The sequence below is a fragment of the Mercenaria mercenaria genome, chromosome 16 (assembly GCF_021730395.1).
Source record: "Mercenaria mercenaria strain notata chromosome 16, MADL_Memer_1, whole genome shotgun sequence".
In the NCBI taxonomy this organism is placed as follows: domain Eukaryota; kingdom Metazoa; phylum Mollusca; class Bivalvia; order Venerida; family Veneridae; genus Mercenaria; species Mercenaria mercenaria.
The window spans coordinates 55580501-55600887 of NC_069376.1; the positions used below are offsets into that span (position 1 = coordinate 55580501).

At 36.7% G+C, this 20387-nt stretch overlaps 1 protein-coding gene across 5 annotated transcripts in view; it reads left to right on the plus strand.

Moving 5' to 3' along the window:
• Positions 1–20387, plus strand: part of LOC123540479 (solute carrier organic anion transporter family member 4C1-like) — a 54272-nt gene that overhangs the window by 12613 nt on the left and 21272 nt on the right. For 4 of the 5 annotated variants that reach the window (XM_053527146.1, XM_053527147.1, XM_053527145.1 and 1 more), the window contains 6 exons: positions 14908–15108; positions 15401–15530; positions 16094–16375; positions 16774–16935; positions 18296–18398; positions 19305–19426. In XM_053527146.1, the coding sequence (XP_053383121.1) occupies positions 15001–15108; positions 15401–15530; positions 16094–16375; positions 16774–16935; positions 18296–18398; positions 19305–19426 (907 nt within the window). In that variant the 5' untranslated portion in view covers positions 14908–15000. Of the gene's footprint in view, positions 1–10673; positions 11181–14907; positions 15109–15400; positions 15531–16093; positions 16376–16773; positions 16936–18295; positions 18399–19304; positions 19427–20387 lie in introns of those variants that run through there. The other variant, XM_053527143.1, reaches the window with a different exon arrangement.

The following is a 20387-nucleotide window of genomic DNA, read 5'->3' on the forward strand; positions in this document are numbered from 1 at the left end:
AGATAGCGAGATTTCAAATGTCATGATTTAGTTAGTTGATTATTTAATACCTGCAGAGATAGCAAGATTTCACATGTCATGAGTTAATCCATTGATAATATATAACCTGCAGAGATAGCGAGATTTCAAATATCATGATTTAATCCGTTGATACTATAATGCTTGCAGAGATAGCGGTATTTCAAATGTCATGATTTATTTCGCTGATATTATAAGGCTTGCAGAGATAGCGATATTTCAAATGTCTTGATTTATTTCGCTGATACTATAATGCCTGCAAAGATAAAGATATTTCAAATGTCATGATTTATTTCGCTGATACTATAATGCCTGCAGAGATAGCGATATTTCAAATGTCATGATTTATTTCGCTGATACTATAATGCTTGCAGAGATAGCGGTATTTCAAATGTCATGATTTATTTCGCTGATACTATAATGCTTGCAGAGATAGCGATATTTCAAATGTCTTGATTTATTTCGCTGATACTATAATGCCTGCAAAGATAAAGATATTTCAAATGTCATGATTTATTTCGCTGATACTATAATGCCTGCAAATATTAAGATATTTCAAATGTGATAATTTAATCCGTTGATACTATAATGCCTGCAAAGATAACGATATTTCTAATGTCATGATTTAGTTCGTTGATACTATAGTGCTTGCAGAGATAGCGATACTTCCAATGTCATGATTTAGTTCATTGATACTGTAATGCTTGCAGTGACATTGATATTGCAAATGTCATGATTTATTTCGCTGATACTATAATGCCTGCAAAGATAACGATATTTCAAATGTCGTGATTTAATATGTTGATACTATAATGCCTGCAAAGATAGCGATATTTCAAATGTCATGGTTTATTTCGCTGATACTATGATGCCTGCAAAGATAGCGATATCTCAAATGTCATGATTTAATCCGTTGATACTGTAATACCTGCAAAGATAGCGATATCTCAAATGTCATGATTTAATCCCTTGATACTATAATACCTGCAAAGATAGCGATATCTCAAATGTCATGATTTAATCCGTTGATATCCTCGATACTGTAATACCTGCAAAGATAGCGATATCTCAATGTCATGATTTAATCAGTTGATACTGTAATGCCTGCAAAGATAGCGATATCTCAAATGTCATGATTTAATCCGTCGATATCCTCGATACTGTAATACCTGCAAAGATAGCGATATCTCAATGTCATGATTTATCAGTTGATACTATAATACCTGCAAAGATAGCGATATCTCAAATGTCATGATTTAATCCGTTGATATCCTCGATACTGTAATACCTGCAAAGATAGCGATATCTCAATGTCATGATTTAATCAGTTGATACTGTAATACCTGCAAAGATAGAGATATTTCAAATGTCATAATTTAATCCGTTGATACTGTAATACCTGCAAAGATAGCGATATCCGAAATGTCATGATTTAATCCGTTGATATCCTCGATACTGTAATACCTGCAAAGAGAGCGATATCTCAAATGTCATGATTTAATCCGTTGATATCCTTGATACTGTAATACCTGCAAAGATAGCGATATCTTAAATGTCATGATTTAATCCGTTGATATCCTCGATACTGTAATACCTGCAAAGATAGCGATATCTCAAATGTCATGATTTAATCCGTTGATATCCTCGATACTGTAATACCTGCAAAGATAGCGATATCTCAATGTCATGATTTAATCAGTTGATACTGTAATGCCTACAAAGATAGAGATATTTCAAATGTCATGATTTAGTCCGTTGGTATGATAATGCCTGCAGAGATAACGATATTTCAGATGTTGACTATATCCCACCTGTAATGTTATGAAATATATTTTATGTATTGCTCATTTTGAAAAATAAATTGCGTCAGTATTTCGATTTTGATTTGAGAAAAGAATAATCTAACTTAGTGTTTTGGTAGCTTTCTTCTCAATTTATTACATGAATTTTCTTGTTATATTAATGCACTCGTTTCTTTTAAGGCACTTTGTGATAGAAAACGGAAATCTATGCCACTTTTACACGTTCTTGTTGAATATTAATACGAAACGTAGCATTCGTTTCATTATCTATACAACAGTAAATATACGTATGAAGGATGTTTACTACTTTCACGCCCTTGCCAAGGAAGGCATCTGTATTTTGCTCTGGGAAAAAGTTCTGACATTTTGACATATTTGGTCATTTTAGCTTAATTCATCAACCATATTTACTGCTCTCCTGGAATAAACTGATCAATGAAAGGAACTTAGTGAGCACGGATCGTTTAGACAGTCTTTTGTATTGTAAATAGGAATATGGAATGTGCGTCATATTGCAGATCTCATCTAGAGAGAAAATTGAAGATTACCAAACTACGTCATAGCTTTATTGAATGAAAAAGTACAGCAGATTTCAGGCAACTGTACCGAAAAAGCTGAACACTATTATCGTAACCCAACGGACGAAGAGGGAGGGGGGTATATTCAATTCTTTCATCTTACGGTAGGTAGGCTGGTCAATTGGTCGTTCCGTTGCAATAAACTGGGTCGCGAACTTCTTCCGCATATTTTAAGTGATTTTAAAAATGACATTTAATACAATTGGTAAGCATAAAGTATGGATGTGTGTGACATATTTTTATGGTAATTTTAAGCTTTGCAAGGGCACGTGCGCGTTTGGCATGATTGGTTTGTGTGAGTTTCGAGCGCGAACTTCTGGAGTTTAAATGGAATGTAGCTGTGTGCTACTTGTTTTAGAGCCGGTCGAAGTACTGCTGAGTTATGCGCTCTTAAATTTGGACAAAATTTGCAGACAGCAGAGTTTGTTGTGCGAACTTCTTCCAAAGTTACTAATGTATTTTAGTGAAACTTCACACATGATTACCACGAAGAGTATTTATGACATATTTAAAGCGTCGGTCCAAGTTTAGATTTGAGTATGACGTATTCTAGAATGTGTTGCGGTATTGCACAGTCATTGCACCCTTGGAATTTCACAATAAAATCAATATCCTCTAACAAAGCGGATAGTGGGGATAGTGATCAAAGTCACTAGTTTATAAGATGTTACAAGCACCTGTCACAATGTATCAACCGTAGATGTTTTCTTGATTTTAAGTAAAGCCTAACCTTTCTATAAATATCACCCTTGAAAAGCAAGATCTTTGTTCGCAGTTGGTCTCTCAACAGGCGTAAATGTTTTTCATATTTAAATACGAAGGGAAATTAGTGACCTCTATAGGCCACTCTTATAGTGATGGTCTTTATTCGATGGTGGTCTTTGAGCACGGGTTTGACTTATTGTGATAATCACAATGGAATATGTTGGCAATTATGTCTTTGAATCAAATATCGGTTTCATTGTAACAAACCGTTTTAAGATTTTTTGTATGTTAAAGTAATCAATCTCAGAACGTAACTTGATCAAACCTCTAGACGGTCTTTAAGAACAAATTACAAATATCCACTACTTCCATCGATTTTCATGTCAACATTTTCCTAGAAATTCATTTACTAAAAGGATCTGAAAGTTTACGAGTCTAAAGTGTATTTGAGTGGGGATTAGGGTTGAGTGGGGATTAGGTTATGTTATGACAGAGAAGTGTGTTGTTCCCAAGAATACTGTGTAATAAGGGGAGATAATATTATGTCGAAAGGGCTTGGAATATGCAAATGATGATAGTTGGTTATGGTCAGGCTCGAATTAAGTTTTCGGAATGGGATGCGTTCTTTTGATTGTTATATGATATATTAGAGATTATATTACGATCTACAAGCAAGATAATATGCAGTTACGAATAGTTTATGTTTCATATAACTACTAGTATGCAATCTTTATTATGTTAAGCGCTAAAACTTAAAATATGCAATCGGTAGAGATTATGGTAAGGGCAAAGTCTTTTGGGACCATTCAGTGTTATTTCTTTGTAAAGTGTCACTTAAGTTTCTTAAGGCAGTGCTGCTAGGGGATTTGAGGAATAGTACATATTGATTTCTGTTGCCACTTATGAACAGACGGCAATAGTTTTGCTTGGTTGCGTTCTATGTTTGCAGATTATCTTGTAATAACAGAATCCGGTTAGGATCAAATTTCAACTGTCGCATTGCATTGTCGTGTTGAGTTGTGTGTTGCGCTGTGACATACAATGTGGCACTAACCGGGTTCCGTATGTTATAGATTTTACTGAAAAACATGTATGCAAATAGTGTAATTTAAGTTACGCTCGCAGATTTGACTCTGTAACCCAATGTTATATTATTGAGGTAAAGTGCTAGTTCATGTATAAATTAATTTATACATCGTCTTTCCCCGAAATCCATTGACAGTGTACATTTGTAAATGGTGAACTATTGCAGATCTTCTTTTAAATAGAATATAGCCTCATTTCTATAGGGATGGTAACGAAGCCTGGCAACGAATCAAGAGGTCTGTCCACAGAGATTTTTTGTAGAAAAAAACTTAAATGTGTAAAATCGATGCTGCACTAGATTGGAACATTCCCTATCGCATGTTAGTTTTAACATTTTCTTATTTAAAATCGATTCTGCAGACCGTTAGATATTTGAGGTCAATATGATGAAGAATGTTGATATGAATAAAAGACATGTGTTATAATTAGAAACTGTTTCAACTACACTTGAAAACGAGACAGTAAACGCCTGGGTATAAAATTATCCAGATTTTACTACAAGAATTATATACGTTGCATGAAGCATGTGCTCATTTGTCACGTGTGAATATTCTCGACATGCTGTGGTAACAGATTATAGTCATCTACATTTGTCTGCGAGAAAACATCATGAATTATGAATTTCACTACTCAATATCTCCCACGAAACATTTTGTAATTTCTTGTGCCGCGGTCAATACTGAATTCTACTCCCGAGAATAATCATGATTGTTACAAATATCAACGCCTGTACTTCGTATGTTATTAAAGCTTCATGTATTGGTTATTAGTTTCCAGGATAAGAGAGCACTTGGTTATTGGTTCTGCATTAGGAACATGTTCTGTCCATAATAATTTCTAATACGTCAATCAAACTCTTCTCTCCATATACTCGATTACGTAAATTTCTTGCGCGATAAGTTTTGATTGAGCTTTTCTCGCTCCGGGGCTTAAGGATCATCAAGAACATTTCCCCTGCAAACTATGGTTGCTGATTTGTGTCTGACTATGGCATGTCAAACGTTGCTAAATTATATTTGTATGTCATTATTATTGTATGTTTTTTTTTTAATTTCAGCAACCAAAGGTTGCTCATTCATTATCCCCGTCATTGTGGAGAGTGGGGTTATTATTGTATGTTTGTTATTGTTATTCAATGTCTTGTCATTCATATTCTAAAAGTCATTATTGTTATTCTATATTTCGTTATTCTTATTATATCTTTGATATTATTATTCAATGTCGTGTCATTCATATTCTAAGTCTTACCATTGTTATTCTATATGTCGTTATTCGTATTGTATGTTCGATATTCTTACGGTAAACGTCATTATTGTTATTCTATATTTCGTTATTCTTATTGTATCTTTGATATTGTTATTCAATGTCGTGTCATTCATATTCTAAGTATTACCATTGTTATTGTATATGTCGTTATTCTTATTGTATGTTCGATATTCTTATGGTAAAAGTCATCATTGTTGTTCAATATCTGACGATTCTATTTACAAACGTGTCATTCTTTTTCTATGTTATGTGATTGTATTTGTATAGCGTCGCTGTGTAATTTATATCGCGGGAAATCGCACATACAATAAGAATATCAAGCTTACAAAAACAATAATGAATATACAACAATAATAACGTCTTTTACAATAAGAATATCGAACATACAATAAGAATAACGACAAATAAAATAACAATGGTAACACTTAGAATATGAATGACACGACATTGAATAACAGTATCAAAGGTACAATAAGAATAACGAAATGATAGAATAACAATAATGACTTTTACCATAAGAATATCGAACATACAATAAGAATAACGACATATACAATAACAATGGTAAGACTTAGAATATGAATGACACGACATTGAATAACAATATCAAAGATTCAATTACAATAACGAAACATAGAATAACAATAATGACTTTTACCATAAGAATATCGAACATACCATAAGAATAACGACATATACAATAACAATAGCAAATTTTAGAATATGAATGACACGACATTGAATAACAATAACAAACATACAATAATAATAACATACATATATAATTTAGCAACGTTTGACATGCCATATCTGACATCATGTTTCGTTTCTTTCATGGCCGCGGAATTGAACATTACGTACAGATGGTATCTAAAATTTTAAATTATGAAAAACGATTTTTAAGACCGATTATAATATTTTTAAAAGTCTTGATTTTCCAGTTTGACGAATGTTATTTAAGATTTCCAGAAACTCCCTATATAATTTCCATGTAGCCTCCCTTGCAAGTATGTTGTCAGATACATGCATATTGTATGAGACAACTAAAGCCTACTAAAATAAATTCAGATCCACTATTTAAGCTTAAACCATTCAGTTACTTCATTGCTCCTTTAACTTGCAAAGCAACTGAACTATTATCATTCGTTATCATTCAAGATAACGAGTAACGGTTTCTTACAGCTCAGTACTAATAAGTTAATTTTAGAGAATGGCAATGAAATAAAAAGATGTCGCATCCAAGTCCATCTATGCTCCCCCCCCCCCCCCCCCCCCCCCCCCCCCACACACACACAAATGATACCGGAATGTCATTTGGTTCTGCAGAAATCTGTCTATTTGAGTGATTTCTCATTAAGTATGTATGAAACGCCTTGATTTGAAACATAGTCCAACAGCAATTCTGTTGTTGTATAGGTCTATAACATTTTCAGATATTTGATAAACATTTCTTTTGGACGAAAGAAATATTACTTTTCTCTTTTTATATTTCTATAGGTAAATATTCCCCCCCCCCCCCTCCCACACACACACACACACACACACACACACCAGAGCCGGTGATATAAGTTTTAACATTGGAAGAGGAGTTTGAGATATAAGCTCTAACACTCGAACACTAAAAATGTCCGACATATAGGCTCTAAAATTGGAAGAGTTTAAAATATAAATTCTTACACTGTATGAGTTTGGGATAGAAGTTTGAGTATTAAGAGGAGCCTGATGTACAATTTTGAACACGCAAATAACATAATGTAAGGTTTAACACTGGAAGTGCCTGATGTACAAGCTATAACGCTGGAAGAGCCAGAGATACAAGCTGTAACGCTGGAAGAGCCAGGGATAAAGCTTTAAACTAAACGAGCCAGAGATTCAAGCTCTAACATTGGAAGAGCCTGAGATACAAACTCATACACTGGAAGAGCCAGAGATATCAGCTCTAACGCTGGAAGGGCCAGAGATAAAGCTCTAAACCAAACGAACCAGAGATTCAAGCTCTAACGCTGGAAGAGCCGACGATACAAGCTCCAACACTGGAAGAGCCAGAGATAAAGCTCTAAACCAAACGAGCCAGAGATTCCAGCTCTAACGCTGGAAGAGCCAGAGATAAAGCTCTAAACCAAACGAACCAGAGATTCAAGCTCTAACGCTGGAAGAGCCAACGATACAAGCTCCAACACTGGAAGAGCCAGAGATAAAGCTCTAAACCAAACGAGCCAGAGATTCCAGGTCTAATGCTGGAAGAGCCAGAGATACAAGCTCTAACACTTGAAGAGCCAGGGATAAAGCTTTAAACTAAACGAGCCTGAGATACAAACTCATACACTGGGAAAGCCAGAGATACAACCTCTAACACTGGAGCCCGTCCGCTTAGCTCAGTAGGTAGAGCGTTGGTCTACGGATCGCAGGGTCGTGAGTTCGATCCTCGGGCGGGGCGTATGTTCTCCGTGACTATTTGATAAACGACTTTGTGTCTGAAATCACTAGTCCTCCACCTCTGATTCATGTGGGGAAGTTGGCAGTTACTTGCGGAGAACAGGTTTGTACTGGTACAGAATTCAGGAACACTGCTTAGGTTAATTGTCCGCCGTTACATGACTGCAATACTGTAAAAAACGGCGTTAAACCCAAAACAAACAAATCTAACACTTGATGAGCCAGGGATACAAGCTCAAACACTGGAAGAACTAGAGACTCAAGCTCTAACACTGTATGTGCCAAGAGATAAAGCTCTAACACTGGAAGATCCGGAGATAAAGCTTTAAACTAAACGAGCCAGAGATACAACCTCTATCATCGGATGAACCAGTGATACAATTTCTAACACTTGAAGAGCCTGAGATAAAAGCTCTATCACTTGATGAACCAGTGATACAATTTCTAACACTTGAAGAGCCTGAGATAAAAGCTCTATCACTTGATGAACCAGTGTTACAATTTCTAACACTTGAAGAGCCTGACATAAAAGCTCTATCACTTGATGAACCGGTAATACAATTTCTAACACTTGAAGAGCCTGCGATACAACCTCTATCACTGGATGAACCAGTGATACAATTTCTAACACTTGAAGAGCCTGAGATAAAAGCTGTATGTGTCATGAGATACACGCTCTAACGCAGTAAGAGCCAGAAATACAAGCGCTAACGCTGGAAGAGCCAGTGATACAAGCTCTAAACTAAACGAGCCAGAGATACAAATTCATACACTGGAAGAGCCAGAGATACAACCTCTAACACTGGATGAGCCAGGGATACAAGCTCTAACACTATATGAGCCAAGAGACTCAAGCTCTAACACTTAATGTGCCAAGAGATAAAGCTCTAACACTGGAAGATCCAGAGATAAAGCTTTAAACTGAACGAACCAGAGATACAACCTCTAACACTGGATGAGCCAGGGATACAAGCTCTAACACTTAAAGAGCCAGAGATACAAGCTCTAACACTGTATGTGCCAAGAGATACAAGCTCTAACGCAGTAAGAGCCAGAGATACAAGCTTTAGTACTGGAAGAGCCAGACATACAAGCTCAAAACTTGAAGAGCCAGAAATACAAGCTCTACAACTGGAAAAGCGACAGAATAAAGCTCTTACACTCGAAGAGCCAGAGATACAAGCTCTTATACTGGAAGAACCAAAAATACAAGCTCTAACACTGAAAGAGCCAGGGATACAAGCTCTGATACTGGAAGAGCCAGAGATTCAAGCTCTAACACTGGAAAACCAGGGATGCAAGCTCTAACGCAGGAAGAGCCACAGATACAAGCTCGAACAGTGGAAGAACCAGGGATACAAGCTCTAACACTGGAAAGCCAGAGATACAAGCTGTAACACTTGAAGAACCAGAGATGCAAGCTCTAACACTGGAAGAACCAGAGATACAAGCTCTAACACTGGAAGAACCAGAGATGCAAGCTCTAATACTGGAAGAGCCAGAGATACAAGCTCTAACACCGGAAGAACCAGGGGTACAAGCTCTAACACTGGAAGAACCAGAGATGCAAGCTCTAACACCGGAAGAACCAGGGATACAAGCTCTAACACCGGAAGAACCAGAGATGCAAGCTCTAACACCGGAAGAACCAGGGATACAAGCTCTAACACTGGAAGAGCCAGAGATTCAAGCTCTACCACCAGAAGAGCCAGACATACATGCTCTAACATAGGAAGAGCCAGAGATAAAGCTTTAAACTAAACGAACTTGAGATACAAAGTCATACACTTGAAGAGCCAGTGATACAACCTCTAACACTGGATAGGCCAGTGATACATGCTCTAACACTGGATAGGCCAGTGATACAAGCTCTAACACTGGATAGGCCAGGGATGCAAGCGCTAACACTGGATAGGCCAGGGATACAAGCTCTAACACTGGATAGGCCAGTGATATAACCTCTAACACTGGATAGGCCAGTGATACAAGCTCTAACACTGGATAGGCCAGGGATACAACCTCTAACACTGGATAGGCCAGTGATACAAGCTCTAACACTGGATAGGCCAGTGATACAAGCTCTAACACTGGATAGGCCAGTGATACAAGCTCTAACACTGGATAGGCCAGTGATACATGCTCTAACACTGGATAGGCCAGTGATACAAGCTCTAACACTGGATAGGCCAGGGATGCAAGCGCTAACACTGGATAGGCCAGGGATACAAGCTCTAACACTGGATAGGCCAGTGATATAACCTCTAACACTGGATAGGCCAGTGATACAACCTCTAACACTGGATAGGCCAGGGATACAACCTCTAACACTGGATAGGCCAGTGATACAACCTCTAACACTGGATAGGCCAGTGATACAACCTCTAACACTGGATAGGCCAGGGATACAAGCTCTAACACTTGAAGGGCCAGGGATACAACCTCTTGTACTTTGAATAGCCTAAGAAACAAGCGAAATCGAGAATGTTATTATGTGGAGGATTTCTATTGAGTGAAACCGATGAGATTATTCTTGAAAGTGAAAACAAAAAAACAGTCAAAACAGTGGTCACTCTGCATGTTCTCGACATTGTTAAATCATGTGGGCGGTCTAAGTTTGATTTTTGTGCAGTACCGCAGTGGACGGTAAACAAGAATACATTTAGTCTGGCCTTCTTGAATTTGTATGCCGTTTGGAGAAATGTAACACTGAACTGCATGCGAATTGGGTCAGTAAATTTAAGTCACGTAGATAAAATTGAAGAAAATTAAGATAAACGGACGTAGTTTAAAATCCAGAGCGGAAATGGATTAACTTTAGACTTTGTTTAAAAATAAATGTTTAATTTCCACGTGTAAAGCAGAAGGATAAAATTACCATACATAAACCTTTGAAAACGCTATATAGTGATTTCAATGTCAAATGGTTGTCAAACTAACAAGATTACATACCTGGGGAGTGGACAGTAAAAATGTGTACTTTGACCATTGTATAATTATATAATCAGCTAATAGTGTATTGGATTGGTCTATTTCTTCCGAAAACTTGCAAATAAACAAAAGTTAATGGATTATTTCATATGGCCTATTCTTACACATTTTAATGTCACTCTGACTGACTATGAATGCGCAGGTATATACATGAAAACTTGGTTTTATCTTACAACGTGCATTGTTTTACACTAAATGCTGTATGGATATCTAAACGGAGGATTCATTATTGTAATGTACATGCATACTCGGAATTATTGAGGAAAACATGAATTCCTCAAACACGTTGGACACAATGGAGGTACGCTTCTTATTTTGTATTTTCGTACTTTTTACATCATCAACAGTTTGTAACGTATACAGAAAAAAGTAGTAGACGAATATCCGTCCAGCATGTCCAGTAAATGCACGTTTGAATCTCTTTTTTTTTAAACACGTACGCACCGAACCACCAGTAGTAATTCTTTATCGGTTCTTAATTAATTGATTAAATGAAAAAAGCAGTGAAGAATGTAAATATTGGTATATACATGGGCGCATATACATGTACAGACAGAATAACAAGGTAAGATTAACAGGATGATAAAGAATGACAAAAACGTTTTATCTGCTTTATTGACTAAAGGTTTTAATTCAGGTTTGCAAATAGTAAAATGGACAGAGCCAATTTTTTAAGAGTCCATATTTGTTCAGTTTTTCAAATTGGTCGCATTAGTGGTTCTTTTCAGATAAAAAATTATCACTTTACAGAGTTTATAAAAAAAATACAAGGTAAAATAGAGGCAACACAAGAAAGGTAATTGGTTCTGTTTAAATGCCTTCTTAGCTTTTATATTGATAATATTCTCCCTAGGTACAGCGAAAGTGGTGGTATTTACAGATTATCTGTAAATTTATACTTTCTATCTATAAATTTACAGGTTTGGTTAAATGACATTTTTCCTCAAAATCGCAATTTTAAATTAATTGCTTTATTTATATTATGCATAAATAAAGCTCATTTGTGAGTTTCAGCCATTTCTGTTGACTTCGATATTTTTGTTGTTTTTGTTGTTTTCTTTTTCAGAAATGAACATGAAAAAAAATATCAAAAGTGCTTCCTTCTCTGAGTAACGTGTTTAAGATGTAAGATAGTCCAATGTCCCTAGATAACCTTTATCTTCACGGAACATCAAATATTACCGCAAAATTCATTAGAACCCTAGTACATAGTGATATATATTGTAACAAATGCATCAAAACGCACATATACATGTAACAGTTCTTTGAAAGTGGAGCCTGCTTTTACACGTGTCTCTCTATCCAGAATCAGTGTGGTCCCTTCCGAAATTCAAGGCATATATTAGTTAATCGACTGTCGTTTGCGGAATAATAAACAGGTTCTATACGCTGTTCAGTTTTCATGCAAAATAGCGGTTTCTTTCTATAATTTGGTGATTGTCGAAATTCTATTAGAAAATAAGGACCCAGTTCTGCATTCAAGAAAAGCTCCTCATAAATGACGGCCGGACCCACTTCAAAATTCTTTATTGTTATCCTAAAGTTAAACAAAAATGTACTCGCTTAGTTAAATGCGGAATGTTATCATGTACGAAATAATAATAATTTGAGCCGCGCCATGAGAAACCAACATAGTGGCTTTGCGACCAGCAATGATTCACGCATCCTTGCAGTCTGGTCAGGATCCGGCATGATGTTCGCAAACGGTTTCTCTAATTGCAATAAGCTTTGAAAGCGAACAGCATGGATCCTGACCAGACTGCATGGATGCGTAGGCTGGTCTGGACCCATGCTGGTGGCAAAGCCACTATTGATTTTCTGGTGGTGTGGCTCATTTGTCAATTTCCATTTCATAGGCTTACATTAAATTCTGTTTGAAAAATCATCTTAAAATTCATAGGCGGTATCTCTCTTTTAAAATGTCAGAAATACATTATATGCATAACGTATTACGATCGACGTCATTTTGAAATATAGCTCCTGTACAATTATCGGTAATATATCCATTGTGATGAGGCCACCCGTATGAATAGTTTGAAAATATTAAAGGTAAAATACTGAAACTTAAAAAAAAATGGAGAGACTGATCGTTTGTGCCTGGAGGTTGTCCAATTCCCCCCCCCCCCCCCCCCCCCCCCCTCCCCCCACACAAAATTCAACAGCTTCTCCTGGAAATTGTACAAGAAAATGTCTGTCGCTGTCAAGTATCAAGTCTAAATTGTGAGAATTTACATCGAAGGGTCTAGTTTTTAAGTGGTGAACTGTCAGGGCTGTCTGTTTAAGTGTCGGTTAAGCAGGTCAAACATGGTGGTGTTGACGGTAAGGTAATAGTGCTGTTCAGTATAGTTGACAATACCTGGCGATATGTTAAAGACGCGCCACAAAATAATTGTATTCTTTTGTATTTCCATGATGGTAATTATACATGATTTGCATGAAAAATATAAGATATACAAGTTCACAGTGAGATATATTAGGTCAAGACGATGTGTTTAATGTCTTAAAATTTTATTGAATTAATGTAGCAATATGTACATAAATCAGCGTATTTAGTTAAATTTCAATCACATTTTGTTTCTATACAGTGTAAGAGTGTAAGATAGTTATCCATCTATATTCTTAAAGCCATGCTGAAAAGAGATCGACTAAATAAGTTTGCAGATGAAGTTGGGGAACACATTTATTCAGGAAAAGCCTATATTGTCCACCTATAAGAACTTGTAGTATAGCTGTATATTACATGTATTATAAGAATGACTTTCATGAAGTATTTATGGTTGAAAAAAGTAGGTCACTAGGTCGTGGTGGGTCTTTTACGTAGTCGATTAACAATAATATAATTTTATGCTTATTCTCATTTTCAGAAGCTTAAATATTTTTTTCTAAATGATATTATGCAAAGTGTCAGCTTAATGCATGTAGAATTTTAGTTCGCTTGTTAAAAGTCTGGGAACATTCCACGATAAACGAAGAAATGTAATGCATTCCTCGTGTCTGGATGCTTTTAAACAATATTTGTGTGTTTGCAAGTGATGATGTGTGCGATTTCTTACATAAAATATATTGTGCCAGACTCCCTACAGCGAGTATCTCCAACAGCTGCTATAACATAATCACGTTTCGGCGGTAACGGATCACGTTGCTGTTTTAATAAAATAATTGAAATCAAATTGCAAAGTATTTTTGTTAGCATTTTAGCACGTATATTAACATCATTTATTTGGAATAAAAACACACTCAAATCAATGTTAAAAATGTAATAGTTCTGCTTTATAATATCTAGATGTGGGAAAATGTTACGTCTCTGTTGTAACGGGAAAATATGAAACAATACATACACTTGAAGCTGACTATGTAATTAGTCTATCATGTAACTATCTCCACAATAATTTCGCCAAGTTTTCCGTTTTAACTTGCTTCGACCATTTAAAGACATGAACGTACATCAGCCAAACCTTAACGAACTGAGTTTGTCTTTAATGAGTTTCTGTGACATTCGTTGACTTTTATAAAGGATATATATAATGTCCTTACATTCAATCATTTGTATGTATGTATATATAAGACTTAGTGATACAAGCCCTCTTCATGTATTTAGATTTAACTTAACTTCATGGAAAAGTTTTACATCAGCCATTCCTTAACGAACTGAGTTTGTCTTTAATGAGCTTCCGTGACATTCGTTGATTTTTATAAAGGATATATATAATGTCCTTAATTCAGTCATTTGTATGTATATAAGACTTAGTGATACAAGCGCTCTTCAGTATTTAGATTTAACTTAACTTCACGGAAAAGCTTCTCAAATACCATTCAGTGCAATTAACTTGAGAGTGTATTCCGTCCACATCCTTTTAACATTTCAATACAGTTTTAAATTCATGATCTCGTTCTGCTAGAGTAGTTTAAGTAGATTTATATACAGTTGCTTATTTATATATACATGCATGTTCAACCTATCTCTTGCGAGTGAATGCGTAAGAAAACTTTGGAACTGATCTCACCTGCACGAGAATGTCTCATTTCAGGTCGCTAAGCGGCACTTGCAGTTGGGCCGTCGGTCCGAGCCGGCCACGGACGACGAGCTTGTACCTCTTGCCCTGTCTACCGACTCGGACACAATGGAAGATCAAACCATTGATCAGGCACCAGACACATTTCAAACACCGCCGTCATCCCCTCCGCATGAAAATGGATTCCCTAACGGAGACATTTTATATAGGGAAAAGGTATTATAACTTGACACATGATTTTTTAATAAGTCATATTACTCAAGTTGTTTTGATATATTAACCTTTTTAAAGGAAGTTTCGCCAAGTCTTGTACTTTCTATTTTCATGGGTTGATTTTCTTAAAATATCCAATGTCGATCTTTCACTAAAATACTTCAATTTTAAATACTTTCTTCAAATGCAGAAAGAAGAAGTAGCTTGATGTTTGACTGTTTAAGCCGCAGAATATCTCAACAAATCAAGATATTTGAAAGTGTCCGTGTTTTAGTATCTTAATCTGTGTTACTAGGTTAGAGACAAGGTGAAAGATGATCCAGAAACCCGGTGTGGATATTGGTCGTGTCGTCCACAGATTCTCCAGAAGTGCAACAATCCAAAATGCCTGCTTCTCTTTTTATCCTTCTTCTCCATGGCTCAAGGTATATCCTTTCGTTTTGTACGTTTTGAAATATTTGTCACTAATAGACAGATATTCACTTTTTATTCACCCGGTGTCGAAGAGCAGGGAGGCCAATGAACTGTCCACCAGCCCATACGTCCGTCCTTCCGTCCGTCACACTTTCATATGTACTCAACTATCATAGTGTCTGTTCAGCTGAAATAAACATTTCTAATACATATTCAACATGAAGTGGTGTGTATAATATCGGGACGATAATGTCCGCTGTCTTTTTCTTGGGCTATGACCCAGTTATGAGATGGTAATTTTACAACTAACTCAGAACATTGTGCACTCATCTACTTCGATCTACAGTTTCCATCCAATTAAAAACGGATTTTCATGCCCAAAAACTTAAATGGTTCACAGTATTCAAAGGCACACCTAATAATAATATAAGCTTGTATCTCCTAAGAATTCAGAAGCTGAACATTTTTGTACCATCACTGATTTAACATGAACATTAAACAGCAGTGCCTGCGAAATGACGCACCGGTAGTTGTTGAAGAACTCAACTTGTTTCTCCTCTGTCTCTGTTTGCAGGTTTTGTTGTCAATGGTATAAATAATGTGAGTACAACATCAGTCGAAAGAAGATTTCAGTTGCCAAGCAGTCGGGTCGGAATGATTTCAAGTTCTTACGACTTGTCGGCCGCCATCTTGGGCATTTTTATCAGTTTCATGGGTTCCGGGCGTCAGAAAGCGAAATGGTTAGCTTGGGGCTGTCTGTCAATGGCTGTGGGCTCTTTTATCATGGCGATGCCTCATTTTACGTCAGGGAAATACGAATGGGGACAGGATATATCCCTAGCTTGCAGTAAAGAAGGTAATTATTTCAAAACAGGAAATTTGAATTTTCAGCGCCTGTGCGCATGCGTGTAGTAAAACCCGCTTACATCATAATAACACTTGCAGTATTGAACTGCAAATTAGACTTAACAACTTATACGCATTCTGGTAAAACGTTTGACTCTTTGGATGCTTAATGCAATATGAAAAAAATCCTCCACGTACACGTGTCTGTATAATCGTACAAATTTAATATCTCTTATATCAACTTTCACTAGAATACTTTCAACATGTTATGTTATGATATGAGTAAGTATACACTGCACCCTCTTTGTAGCAAACACAGAAAACGTTGATTGTTGGCAGCAGTTTTACAACGGTTGAACGATTCTGTTTTCATGTGCAGTTACTTTACGTTTTGTTGTTATGTTACAGATTCACCGGTTGATTGTAGTAGTGACTCGGAATTGCAACACTATCTGTATGTTCTGATTTTGGGGCAGCTACTTCACGGTCTGGGAGGTACGACACTGTACACAGTCGGTGTTTCCCTTATTGACGACAGTGTTCCGGCCAGTAGTTCACCAATGTATATAGGTAAGGTAAAATACCTTTTCTTGCAGAGGTCTTACCCTGAACAGCATTTGCAGCCTTATTTTTAAAACAATTATTTTGAAGCAAATTTTGTTTATGAAGTTTAGTCTAATTCGATCTGTTTCATTGTGGGAATGGTCAACGAGACCATAGGGCCATAGATGTCAATTGCCTCATTATTGTTGTAGCTCATAGGCTCAAGTACTCAATGATTGTACGCGATAAGTTTGGATGAAAATGCTGTTACAGAAGTAAAAGATAAATTTCTACTGGCGATCTCTTATTTTAAGTATCGCTGACAATGAGTCTTCACATTTCAATCTTATTTCGTAAATGCCAGTTACAAAGTTTATATTTGAAAAGAACCACGGGAACAAATGCTTGTTAGGCCAACACGGTTACGGTCAGAAGCTCATAGGCTCGAACCTCAGGCAAGGCATGTGTTCTCTGTTGTGAATGCCTGACGACGGTACGTGTATGGCCATTCGTTCTCGACAGTTGGTTCATATGGGGAAGTTGCCAGTTATTTGTTGAGCACTGGTAAAAAAATCTTAAAATACACGTATTCATAACAGACAGCTGTATCAGTGGAGTAATGCTGAAAAACACAATAAACAGCACAAAGCATGACATATTATTGAAAATAAATCAAAGAACATGCCCATTGCTTGTCAGTAAAACATATCGATTAAGGATGTTAGAGGACTATGCTGGGAATAATAATTTTCTTTATTCATGAAGTAAGATAGGTTAATGTTACTGCATAAACCAATCTATAAAATAAACGAGATCTGAAAATCTGACATGGTTACTTGAAGAGAAATCTTGATTTCTTTCCCGATATATAGTCAGTCTGTATACACCGCGAATTTGATCTATTTTGATAAACTGTTATAGGTGTTTCAATGAAATTATACCAGGTCAGTTCACGGCCACTATTCGACTAAACACTAAATGTCATAATACAGCCTCGGACAAATAACATTATTTAACAATGTCAGATAGAGTTCCTTTTCGTCAGATAATGTTATAAAACCGTGACTGCTTGCAGAGAAACTGTATCACACTAAATAGCCACAGTTGCATCTTTCGTTTGAAAGAGAAGACGGACCGCTGGATAACTGAACTAAACTTGTCGTTTTAAGTAACATCATCTAATGTCCTGTGGTCACTTGTCCCCTGGACTATCGAGCAAGATCTCGATGCCCTGCTTCCGTGACACCGCTAAAATCATTGGCGTAGGAGCGTTTTCTTGGTGGAGGGGTTGGGGTAGGGGGCCCAAAAATGACAACCAGACTTTGATCTTACATGAATTTAGAGAATATAGATGGACTTATACATGAATTCATGTTTTTTTTTTCAGGTATATTGTACGCATTTGCGACGCTAGGACCAGCAATGGGTTACATCATTGGCGGTCAGCTTCTAGAGATTTATGTAGATTTTGATACAGTGCCTTCGTCAGAGTAAGTCTGATGCTTATATTGAGTAGATTTTGATACTGTGCCTTCGTCAGAGTAAGTCCGCTGCTTATATTGAGTAGATTTTGATACAGTGCCTTCGTCAGAGTAAGTCCGCTGCTTATATTGAGTAGATTTTGATACAGTGCCTTCGTCAGAGTAAGTCCGCTGCTTATATTGAGTAGATTTTGATACTGTGCCTTCGCCAGAGTAAGTCCGCTGCTTATATTGAGTAGATTTTGATACAGTGCCTTCGTCAGAGTAAGTCCGCTGCTTATATTGAGTAGATTTTGATACAGTGCCTTCGTCAGAGTAAGTCCGCTGCTTATATTGAGTAGATTTTGATACAGTGCCTTCGTCAGAGAAAGTCCGCTGCTTATATTGAGTAGATTTTGATACAGTGCCTTCGTCAGAGTAAGTCTGCTGCTTATAGGCTACTGAGTAGATTTTGATACAGTGCCTTCGTCAGACAAAGCCTGCTGCTTGTATTGACTACAAGTTAAAAGACGTGTCCTCAGATTTTCATCAAAACCTGAATATCATTTTATGTTACGTTGTGACAATTTCAGAACTGTTAACAGAAATTACTTCAAAAAATGACCAAGGTCTTGTATGCAGAAATTTGACACGCTTATGTTGACAAAAAATAAACGTTTGCAACTAAAAATAGCTAGATGTATTATAGAATGTATGTTGAATATGAAAAAAATGTCCTGGAAACTTTAAATGTTCTTAACTGTTTATGTGATAATATGCATAAACATACTGAATATTCGTTACTATTTATATATGTATACGTGTCTTTGCCATACTATTTTGTGTTTGTAAATGGCCAAAGGAAACTTGTTTACTTATTTTGCCATAAACTTGTATACTTCTATAAAAAACAGTTTGATTTGTTTATGATTTCAGTGTCCGAATCAAGTCCGACGATCCCCGCTGGGTCGGGGCGTGGTGGATAGGTTTTATTATTGCATCCATGTTATTTATTGTCGCTGCAGTGCCAATTTCACTGTTTGGGGCGGAGCTACCCTGTAAGTATACCGTATTATTATTTTCGCTGCAGTGCCAATTTCACTGTTTGGGGTGGAGCTACCCTGTAAGTACTGTCTTATTTATTGTCGCTGCAGTGCCAATTTCACTGTTTGGGTGGAGCTACCCTGTAAGTATACTGTCTTACTTACTGTCGCTGCAGTGCCAATTTCACTGTTTGAGGCGAAGCTACCCTGTAAGTATACTGTCTTATTTAATGTCGCTGTAGTGCCAATTCAATGTTTGGGGCGAAGCTACCCTGTAAGTATACTGTCTTATTTAATGTCGCTGTAGTGCCAATTCAATGTTTGGGGCGAAGCTACCCTGTAAGTATACTGTCTTATTTAATGTCGCTGTAGTGCCAATTCAATGTTTGGGGCGAAGCTACCCTGTAAGTATACTGTCTTATTTAATGTCGCTGTAGTGCCAATTCAATGTTTGGGGCGAAGCTACCCTGTAAGTGTACTGTCTTATTTAATGTCGCTATAGTGCCAATTTCACTGTTTGAGGCGAAGCTACCCTGGAAGTACTGTCTTATTTATTGTCGCTGCAGTGCCAATTTCACTGTTTGAGGCGAAGCTACCCTGTAAGTACTGTCTTATTTATTGTCGCTGCAGTGCCAATTTCACTGCGTTGGGCGGAGCTACCCTGTAAGTATACATAATACAGTTATTATATTTTGTCGTATATTAAAATGATCATTTGTACTGAGTTAATGCATACAGGTAGACTTTAAAAAAAAGTAAAATATCTCTAGCACATCAGTTGCCGCTCGTTCACAGCTAGACTGGAACGCTTTGAAAGCGCACACTTTCTGAGATTCTACAAAAAAATCCCGGAATGTTCTAACTAAACTGTTTAATAATAAGATTATTCTAGTTGTATTACGTACATTTTCTATTTTTAATTTTAAAATTGGACATAGTTTTTACTTCTTTGAGTGAATCAGTTATGATTTTACAA